Source organism: Aegilops tauschii, chromosome 1 (assembly GCF_002575655.3).
Source record: "Aegilops tauschii subsp. strangulata cultivar AL8/78 chromosome 1, Aet v6.0, whole genome shotgun sequence".
NCBI classification, from domain to species: domain Eukaryota; kingdom Viridiplantae; phylum Streptophyta; class Magnoliopsida; order Poales; family Poaceae; genus Aegilops; species Aegilops tauschii.
In genome coordinates this window covers 395,537,012-395,547,690 of record NC_053035.3, presented here as the reverse complement: position 1 = coordinate 395,547,690, position 10,679 = coordinate 395,537,012, and the positions used below count along the sequence as shown (strand labels likewise).

Sequence of the window (10,679 nt, the reverse complement as noted above, 5' to 3'; positions counted from 1 at the left end):
TGAAGGAAGAAAATGAAATAGAAACTAAAACTAAATTAAAATAATAAATTATCTAAGTAAGAATGAATTAGTGGCAATGGTATTACCCTTTAAGAAGTAATAAAATAAAACTAAAACAAAAAATCAAAATAATGGAGTTTTCTAAGAAAGAATAAATTAGTCACATTGGCATTACCGTTTAAGAAAAGGAAACATGGTGAATTTTTTTTCACACAATTTACTGCTTTTATATAATATACAATGCTAAGCATATAATAATGGATCTTTTGCGAAAAGGAAGTTTCTACAAAAAAATGAATTGGTGGAATTGGTATTACCCTTAAAGAACAAAAAAAAAGAAATAAAAACTATATCAAAATCAAAATAATGATGTTTTCTAAGCAAGAATGAAATAGTGACGGTGGTATTACCCTTTAAGAAGAATAAAAATAAAAATAAAAATAAAAATATAAAAGTTGCACAACCTTGTACTGAAATTGCACCTTTTGTATACAAGTAATACACATATAATAGTACAACTTTCACACTCTTGTGTAGTTATACGCTTATTGTATAGCACTTGCATGAATACAGTTGCACTCATGAAACATCCCAAAAATACCCGTAGGAAAAAAATACTGGATTACAAAAAACAAAAGCAAAAACGCATAAGAATAGAAAAAACAGAAAAAGCATAGGGAGGGAGGGGAGGGCTGGGTTGTCAGATGGGCTAGAGAGAGCTAGCTTGGTCGTCCGGTTAACGGGCCTCAGCTCATTGAGATACCGAGTCACCCAACACAGAGGTTAGTGACAGATTTTCAGCCCAGAACAAGTCAGTACACAACAGGAAAAAAACATGAATCTTGGAGCAACAATCTCTCTGTTCGTGATATATTTTTTTTGCTAGCAGTTCGTGGCAAAAAAAAATTTCTCGAATATGCACGAGCGTGCATATTATATACTCCCTCCGTTCCTAAATATTTGTCTTTTTAGAGGTTTCAAATGATGACTACATACGGAACAAAATGAGTGAATCTACACTCCAAAATATGTCTATATACATCCGTATGTGATGACCATTTGAAATCTCTAGAAAGACAAATATTTAGGAACGGAGAGAGTATTAAAGAAGAAAGACAAATGCGTCCACCATGTTTTACAAGATCTCCGTTATAATTATCCTTCCCTACGCGCCCACCTTTCTAAGCTACCAAAGAAGGGTTCAACATCCCCTTCGTGGCAAATTTTCAGCTCAGAAAAAAAAACATGAATCTTGGAGCAGCAATTAACAGGTTGAAAAAATCTGAATTCAATTTTCAGGCAACTTACATAGTGGCGGAGCTTGACCAAACTCTTTGGGGAGTATAAGCTTGTGCGCGGCGGGGGGCATAAAATTTGATCATCTAAGCTCTCTCTCTAAAAGAATTATGCTACTAAAAATTTTCTCCGCCATTGGAGGGTAGAGAAACACAACGATTTTCTTTAAAAGACACACCCGATGATTTGCATGTCTTTCTAGGCACGAATTCCGACGATTGAAAAAAAGTTGGATCTATGCACGGTAGATATTTGTATTAGCGCTCAATATAGTAAAGCTCGTGGGCCTGGTGGTTTAGCTTAAGAATAATCAAACCAAAGAGGACCAGGGAGCAAATCTTCCTCGCAACCTCGATCTAGAAGCACTCCGCACTCCACAGTCTCTACTCCACACGAGCAAGAGTCAACCAAAGCTCATAGCTCCGTTTCCATCGCATTCTTCTTCCATCCCTCCATCAATCCAAGAACACGCATACGCCATCAGCATGAGCTGGTCCGACCTGCCAGCCGAGCTCGTAGCCGGGATCGCCGACAGGATCACCGAGCATGCGGACCTCGCGCGCTTCCGCTCGGTGTGCCCATCTTGGCGCTCGGCCTCGGCGGAGCACGCCGCCCGCCGCCGCGTCCCTCTGCTCCTCCTGCCCTCCCAGCAAAACTCCCGCGTCAACCGCCGTCTCTGGTCCCTCGCCGACGACAGCATCACGGAGACCCCTATGCCCGCCGCGTGCGGCCGCTCCTTCCTCTTCGCCTCGCCGCGCGGCTGGACACTCGCCGTGGCCGACGACTTCACGGCCACGCTGCTGAACCCCTTCACGGGCGCGTCCGAGAGCCTGCCCGCGTTGCCGCCATCCTTCCACGACGGGTATCAGATGATCCTCCGTGACATGGTCTGGGACCGCTCACCTGACGCCGTCATGGTCTCGCAGGGCAAGGGCGCGTTCTTCTGCCGGCTGCAGGGCGACGGCAGGTCGTGGACCCCCGCCGACCTCTCGCCGCCAGCTCGCGTCGGCAGCATCACCTACTGCGACGGCACGTTCTACCTCCTTGACAAGCGCGCCAACAAGGTGACGGCCGTGGACGGCGCGACCTTCGCCGTGGTCGTCGCGATCGAACCGCCAGATCTGGTGATGCCCGACCGCTCGTGGTTACGCGAGTCCACGCTCGTCGTGTCGTCCGCCTCCGAGCTCCTCCTCGTCGTGCAGGGAGGATGCCACCGCTCGAAGGGCCTCTTCAAGGCCTTTCGCGCGGACCGCGGGAGCCTGGCGGCCGGGTGGTCGGAGGTCGCCGACGGCGGCATCGGCGACCGCGCCGTGTTCGTGGACCACGCCCGCGGCTTCTGCGTGGAGGCGAACGGGGTGAACGGGGTGCGGAGGAACTGCGTGTACGTGGCCAGCGCGCACGAGGAGGCCAACGCCAACTCCGGGTGGGGCGACTGGGGGAGGTACACTGTCTCCATGCTCGACCTCGACGACCTCACCACCCAGAATCTCTCCCACGGCAACCTCTTGAAATGCCTGCACGGTAGGCAGCGCCCTTCCTGGTCGATGCCAAATCTGCATTGATCTTCCTCCTCCAAACGAAAAAAACTACGTGTGCGAGTTGATCGCATTGAGGTTGGTTGCACTAATAAGCAGAGCTGCCAGTTCGTGTACTATTCTAGTTTTAACTTGCGCTACTTTGTCAGACTTGTTTTATTCATTCTACGACAAGTGAAAGATCTAGCTTCAGTTACAAGAACGAATTTGATTATCAAATGTGTCACCGTGTTCCTAACAAAGTACAGTACCAGCCTTTGTATCAGTGTATGTATGTTTCTCTTCATGCTCTGCCTTTTCACGGCCGACGTGCAGCCTGATAGACGATTGTTCTGATCGCCTGATCTGCAACACGATGCGCCGTGCGCTGCGTTGTCGAGACTACATACGTTTTGAGAGGTGTGCATCGAGTTTCAAATTGGCATGGCATCGTCGCCTCAGGTGTATTCTGTAAGCAATTTTGTGCGGCTTCTGAATTTTGACAAAGGAAACAAATATCTGGATGCCAACAATGCAAGCGCAACCAGTGAAGACGAGCTCAAGCAATCACTCGGTGAGCACCACTACGGACGAACCAGGAATCTTGGTAGAGAGGGGCCAATATAAGAGGTAAAATGTTGGAGGGGCCCAAATATATAAATCTTGAGCATCTTCGGCTAACAACACAGGGGTGTTCAAAAAAAAACTACACTGTGGTGTTTTCAATACGAGGCCGCGCCTGGCTCTGTCCTTGAGCCCACCAAACCAAATTCCCTTTGTGCCACCACCCCACTTACTAACCAGCAAATATATATGTGCCGTCCGCACAACACTCCACCACCACGACCTGATTCTCTAATTTCTGGGAGCAGAAACGGCTGATGGCGAACGCTTCAGCGGCTGAGGATTGGGAGGCGGTGCACCGGTGATATAGCCCACGAGGCCGCGCCTGTGCCCATGCCTGCGACGAATCCATTGGGCCTCAGTCATGGCCTCTAAGAAGCTCGAGGATGAGCCTGCGAACGATGGTGGTGGCCTCCTCCACGGAGTTGAGCACCATGTGGTCCAGCCCATTGACATAGTCAAATCTGAGCTATGTCATGACACGGCCATGGAGGTGCGTGCATAGCCCTCGGCGCTTGGGAATGAATTGTGTAATGAGGACAAAAAATGACGTTGTCGATGGCTGGAGCTAGGAACGGAGACGGATCTTGTGGCGCAGATGAGGCAGAGCAAGAGGGGGATAAAAGAGAGGAGTCAATTACACCGATGGCTGGATCTTTGCGCCGCACCTCGCCGTTGTGCCCTTACCCCCGCACCTTAAAAAATCATAAATATAGTTTTAGATATTCATGACATAAGAACTGACAACATAAATATTTTTTTACAAGGACTGACAACATAAATATTGTTTATCCTTTGAAAGCACGAAGGGTAACCTGGTTTGGTGATTAGCCCACGCACATGCGAGGTTCAACCAAGTGGTCACAGGCCGCGGTGCTCCCCTTTTTAGTTTAAAATTTCAAATTTCAAATAATGTGTACGGCCCGTCTTTATATATGGTAGATAAGCAACAGTTGTTAACGTTAAATGTCTAGTGTGTCTGATCTGGTGGCTATCTACGCTAGTCACTTACCAGGAATTTCATGGGATCGAATCTCGCCAAATGCAATTTTTTCATTTTATTTGAGGAATTATGTACTTGAATAAATAAAATGCAAGGCATTTATCTGCAAAGAAACGCTTCCAGCCACTTACTGGTGGGCCTATGCTGCACCGGCACTCCCCATGTGCACGACAGACACTTGGATACGGTAGAAAACACCGTATTTACACGTTGGAACAAGTTATGTGACCATAATTCTGTATTTTGTAAGTTTTAGAACCAAACTGAACATCGAGCGCAAGTTGTATGACTCCGAATGATATTACCTCTATATTAAAGTGATGTAAAAACTTGACTCATGGAAGCATTCTCTCCTTGCATGTACAGTCTCAAGATGTACATGGGCGCTCGTTGATGAGGAATTGGGTAGCAAGCTCGTGACGACATCTGAACCAAGCGCAAAAAACTGGCTTTTCAACTTGATTGAGAGCTTACCACATGATCAGTTTGTGTTGACAGCAGTGACATTATGGGCGATCTGGTCCTCTAGACGAAAAGCAATCTATGAAGCAGTTTTCCAAACACCACATACAATACAAGTGATTGTCCAACGCTTCATAGCTGATTTGGAGGCAGTACAGGTAAAGAAGCCTAGTAATCAAGTTGCTACGGCAACTACTAGTGCTACAGCGGCAGAAATCCCCCGGCGTTCGAAGGCCCCGCCGGTGAACCTCTCAAAGATCCATGTAGATGCGGGGGTAAGGGCACAACGGCGAGGTTCGGCTGTGGCACACTGGTAGAAAATGGGCCTTTAGTCCCGGTTCGCAAAGGCCTTTAGTTCCGGCTGTGCAACCGGGACTAAATATGCGCGACTAAAGACCCCCCCTAGTCACGCCTCTTACGAATCGCGATTAAAGGCTTTAGTCCCGGTTCTCGTGGCTAACCGGGAGTAAAGGCCTCCTCCGCAGGTTTAGGGTTTTAGCCCCTCTAAACCTGGTTTTTTTGCGAATTTTTTTATTTTTTTTATTTTCAAATTTCTGAATTATTTTAACCTCTAATCTCTAATCACCACCCCTCATCACTGCTCAATTTAACCTCTAATCTCTAATCACCCCTCATCATTCCAAATCATCTAACTTCCCGGACGGTCACCCATCCTCTCACTACTCACTGAGCACGCTTAACTTCCGGGTTCTATTCTCCCTCGTTTCCAAGTCTGCACTTGTTGTTTTCCTGACAATAGTAGGATGTCAATTCTATTAACCCTCAGGAATTTAGCTTGAGCATGAAGTGACACATTTCACTGTTTGAGTTTGAAACTATTGTTTTAAAAAACAATAATTATTTAGTAACACTAATATTTCTGGAATAATTAGTTTGACCATTGTTTGACCACTGTTGGGCCACAGTTTGACCAGATTTGACCAAAATTTTAAAAAAACTGAAATAATTATTTAGTAACACTAATATTCTAGAATAATTAGTTTGACCATTGTTTGACCACAGTTTGACCACAATTTGAATTTTTTTGAATTTTTTTGCCTCTCCAGATCTTAAAAGCCCCGTATCTTTTTTTCTGTTAGGTTTTTGAGGATTTTGAAAATGTTTAACGGATGTAACTTTTCGAGTAGATGATTTTTCATATAAAAAACTTTTTCATCCGAGTTCGTATGCAAAAGTTATGCCCATTTTAAGAAATTCCAAAGAGATTTTGCAAATAAAGTCGAAATTCATATTTGTTAATTTTCCCAACAACTAGACCACATATCACATGAGAAACTTATTTTATTTTATTTTTTTGACATTTCCATCATTTTCTTTTGGTTTTTCTAAAACTGAAAATGCGGTCCGGGGGGGTAGAGTTTGATGTGCCCTTTAGTCCCGGTTGGTCTGGCCAACCGCGACTAAAGGCCTTCGGGCCAGCCTGAGGACCTTTAGTCCCGGTTGGCCAGGCCAACCGGGACTAAAGCCCCTCCCGTCCGCCAGCTGTCGACCGAGCGCGCTGGGCCCAGATAGTTGGTCGCGGGTCTCCTCCCGAACCGCGACTAAAGACCCCTTTGGTCGCGGTTCGATTATTTTGGGGACTAATGGGGGCGTATGGAAGCCTCTTTTTCTACTAGTGGCAGTTTGTCGCGACAGCCAAGGAAATTTCCAGGGCAGCTCTGCGTTGGTCATAGACGGAGTTTTTGATTCTGCGACTTTGAAAGCTATTGCATGCCGTGAAGCTATTTCTCTGGCGCAAGATCTCCATCTACACTGTTTTATTATTTCCTCGGACTCGAAACAAGTCATAGGAGATATAGCGAAGGGTAACCAAGGAGAGTATGGAGCAATCATCCACGAAATCAAGTCCAGATCAGCTCCTTTTGCTTGTAATTTTATTTTTGAAAGTCGTAATGTAAATTTAGAAGCTCATAGATTAGCAAGATTTGCTCTAAATCTAGCACAGAGGCGTCATGTGTGGTTTGGCCAGCCACATGACCCGGTTCGCATCCCACCTTCTGTGGAATTTGATCAATAAAAGGCTTTTACCCCTAAAAAAAACCTCTCGCCAGCCACCGCTCCCGCTCGCTCGCAGCCATGGCGAGCAGCATGGCGCTGCTACTGCTGCTCCTCCTGGCGGCGGTGGCGTCCACGACCGCCGAGCTGGACGAGAGGGAGCCGCACATCGAGCCAGCGTCCACCATCGCCGAGCTGCTCAAGGCGGCGCTCACGTCCACCACCGCCGAGCTCGAGCCAGCCGACAGCGACGGCTACATGATGTACATCGTCATGCTCGAGCTACCAGAAGGAGGCCAAGATGCCGATGCCGATGCTGATGCTGCCAGAGCGTGGCACCGGTCCATGCTCTACTCCTACCCAATGGCGGAGCTTAGTGCATTCCTGGGGGGCTGTGCCCCCCCCTCTGGCGCAAGATCTCCATCTACACTGTTTTATTATTTCCTCGGACTCGAAACAAGTCATAGGAGATATAGCGAAGGGTAACCAAGGAGAGTATGGAGCAATCATCCACGAAATCAAGTCCAGATCAGCTCCTTTTGCTTGTAATTTTATTTTTGAAAGTCGTAATGTAAATTTAGAAGCTCATAGATTAGCAAGATTTGCTCTAAATCTAGCACAGAGGCGTCATGTGTGGTTTGGCCAGCCACATGACCCGGTTCGCATCCCACCTTCTGTGGAATTTGATCAATAAAAGGCTTTTACCCCTAAAAAAAACCTCTCGCCAGCCACCGCTCCCGCTCGCTCGCAGCCATGGCGAGCAGCATGGCGCTGCTACTGCTGCTCCTCCTGGCGGTGGTGGCGTCCACGACCGCCGAGCTGGACGAGAGGGAGCCGCACATCGAGCCAGCGTCCACCATCGCCGAGCTGCTCAAGGCGGCGCTCACGTCCACCACCGCCGAGCTCGAGCCAGCCGACAGCGACGGCTACATGATGTACATCGTCATGCTCGAGCTACCAGAAGGAGGCCAAGATGCCGATGCCGATGCTGATGCTGCCAGAGCGTGGCACCGGTCCATGCTCTACTCCTACCCAATGGCGGAGCTTAGTGCATTCCTGGGGGGCTGTGCCCCCCCCAAGATTGTCACATGCATGCACAAACATTTTTGAGAGTGGATTTATATTAAGAATTTTTGTGTACTTGGCCTCCCTACTGATTGCTGGCGGAGGAGGAGCTCAAGGAGGTCTCCGCCAAGCCAGGCTTCGTACGCTCCTTCGACAACAACATCTACCGCGAGCAGACGACGCACACGCCTGCTTTCCTCGGCCTGCCGAACCGGCATCGATGACACCCACCCGTCGCTGGAGGACGCTGGGTTCATGGACATGCCGTCGCCGTTCTGGAAGGGGTCGTGCCATCCGGCCATGAAGTGCAACAAGAATTAAGTTGATAGGGGTCAAGAACATGTACGTCCCCGACGATACCCTGGCCCGTGACACGGAGCACGGCCACGGCACGCACGTGGCCCCCACAGCTGCCGACAACTTCGTGGCCAACGTCTCCGTCAACGGGCTTCCGCCTCCGGCGTGCCTCCTTACGTCCACCTGGCAATTAGGGATGTAAGTGGCAAATAAATGGCATCCGCCAGTCCCATCTAGTTAGTTTTTGCTAGCTCGCTAGTTCATTTTCCTAAAACAAAAACTCTTTTGAACTATTATACCATTAGTGGACTTTAATCAGGATTAAACGGGACCCAGTTGACATCCCTACTGGCAATCTACAATGTGTGCAGAAAATCCAGAGATTGCCCCGAGGCAGCCGTGCTGAGGGCCTTGGACGAGGCGGTGCCGGACGGTGTGCACGTGATATTGCTGTCCCTCGCCGCGAGGGACATTCCCACGTACGACCACAACTCCATCAGCATCGGCGGCTTCAACGCCATGCAGCAAGGCGTCCACGTCGTTGTCTGCGCCGGCAACTACAGCCCGGCTGCATCCTCCGTCTGCAACGCCGAGCCATGGTTGCTCACGGTGGTTCCCGGCCACCGTGTACCTCGAAGGCCCAATAGATGACACTCACGATTTCGCCGTGGGTGAGAGTCTTGCCGATAGGATGAAGCTCCTGACGCTGCCGCCGCCGACTTTCCACCCTCTGTTGTACCGTACGTATCGAGGGCCATCGTGGGTACTGCGTGTATCCTTACGAGGAGATGATTGCCTTGGTTCCTGGTCATGTCGTCCGTCATCTGCGACCTCGGCGACAGCATTGATCTCACGACCAAGTTAGTGTTGGAAATATTAGCACTTTTCCAATTAGACTAATCCACGAGTATACAGTAAGCATGGCATAAAAGGTATGCATCTCATAGCGATACCTAAGCATACTAGCACGTACAGAACATAGAGGCGAACCATCTATGAGCAGCACATATACGGCTAGTACAAGTACGAGTAAACGAGGGATGAACAGATCATACCCTCCGGTTGGCCAGGCCAACGCGGCCGCGACAGCAGCAGGCTCAGCGTCGTTCGTGGCCTTCTTCTTGGCGGCGGCGTCGTCGGCCATGGTGTCGATGTAGGGGAAGTAGTGGAAGCAGAGGCTGACGGAGTTGGGGACGGATCGGGAGCAGTCGCATCGAGACGCTCCCCAAAAACCTTATTGCCGTTCTCCCGGGCAGGATCTCGAACGACAAGGTTCCGGAGGCACCTGTTCTCCCAATCAACCGTGCACGCGGTCGTCGGGATGGGATCGCCGGAGGCAGCACAGCGTGAGGAACAGTAGATGACGGCTAGGTTACGCGAGAGGGAGTGAGTGAACCGAACTAGGTCACTCCACTGGGCAGAGCCTTCTTATATAGTCCGTCGGGTAGAAAGTCGTGGGCCTGGGCGGAGGCCCACGACCGAGTCGACGCACTCCCAGGACAGTGGCCCACCTATTAGCGACTCGTTAATTAATCCCTGATTAATTAATTCATTCCTAAGCGGCAAAAATAAGCTCCGGCTGGGCTCATTCCCGCAACCCGCGGCGCGCGCGTCGTGGCGAGGCGAGGCGAGGGGAGGCGGGCGGCGGAGGAGGAGGAGCGCGCGTGTACCACTCCTCTTCCCAAGCTCTCAATGGCAAGTGGTAGAGCAGCCCTTATAAAGGGGTCTCAACTCTCCTCAACTAGCAAGGTGGGACTAAACTTCCCACCACCTGCCATCTCATACATGGGCCTGAAGATTAACCAGGGATTAGTGTCTTATATGGGACTAAGCCCATCCATAATTCAACAATCCCCCACCAGATCTTGAGGCACATAAGCTTGTCAACTGTTCCAAACAATGTTTGATATACCAGAATCTTCAGTGGAGACTGTTAAGTTGAACATCCACCTAGAGCAACAGGATCAGACTTCTTCACAACTGAACAATGGACTATGCCTTGAATTGTCAGTTTGGCGTGCAGAAGTTTCGCCTATTGTCAGCTGATATGTGGCTGTCGAAGGCTAAACCCCACGGGTGGAGCTTATTAGTCATACTCTGTACCTTCTCATGAGCTTACTAGAGATTACCCAATCTCATAGACTGTGACCAGCAGTTGGGCTCACATAGGTGTGTTCCTCCAAAGAATGCTCTGTAGGTTAGCATCTTGCTTACATAAGCTTTGGAACACATTAAGACAAAAGTCTGCCTACCTTACAGAATTGAGAGTATTACTGCATCTCCAACGGAGTGGGTTAATTAAGGATACTCTCCTCAGCTGACCGCTGGATTGTTTTCCCAGGTCCTAATTCACGGGATCTCCGATCACATAGGTTGGGTTACCCCATGGAAACTTACGTGGG

General features: G+C 49.1%; 2 protein-coding genes across 2 annotated transcripts; both read left to right on the top strand.

The window, feature by feature from the left end:
* Positions 1–1,638: 1,638 nt before the first annotated feature.
* LOC109755898 (putative F-box protein At4g22660) lies at positions 1,639–3,050 on the top strand. Its single transcript, XM_020314776.4, has one exon. The coding sequence runs from the start codon at positions 1,782–1,784 to the stop codon at positions 2,856–2,858; it is 1,077 nt and encodes a 358-aa protein (XP_020170365.1). The 5' UTR covers positions 1,639–1,781; the 3' UTR covers positions 2,859–3,050.
* A 4,618-nt stretch (positions 3,051–7,668) lies between these two features.
* Positions 7,669–8,928, top strand: LOC141040809 (subtilisin-like protease 4). Its single transcript, XM_073506932.1, has 2 exons — positions 7,669–7,802; positions 8,649–8,928. Exons 1-2 carry the CDS (start codon positions 7,669–7,671, stop codon positions 8,926–8,928), a joined length of 414 nt encoding a protein of 137 aa, XP_073363033.1.
* The last annotated feature ends 1,751 nt before the right edge of the window (positions 8,929–10,679 follow it).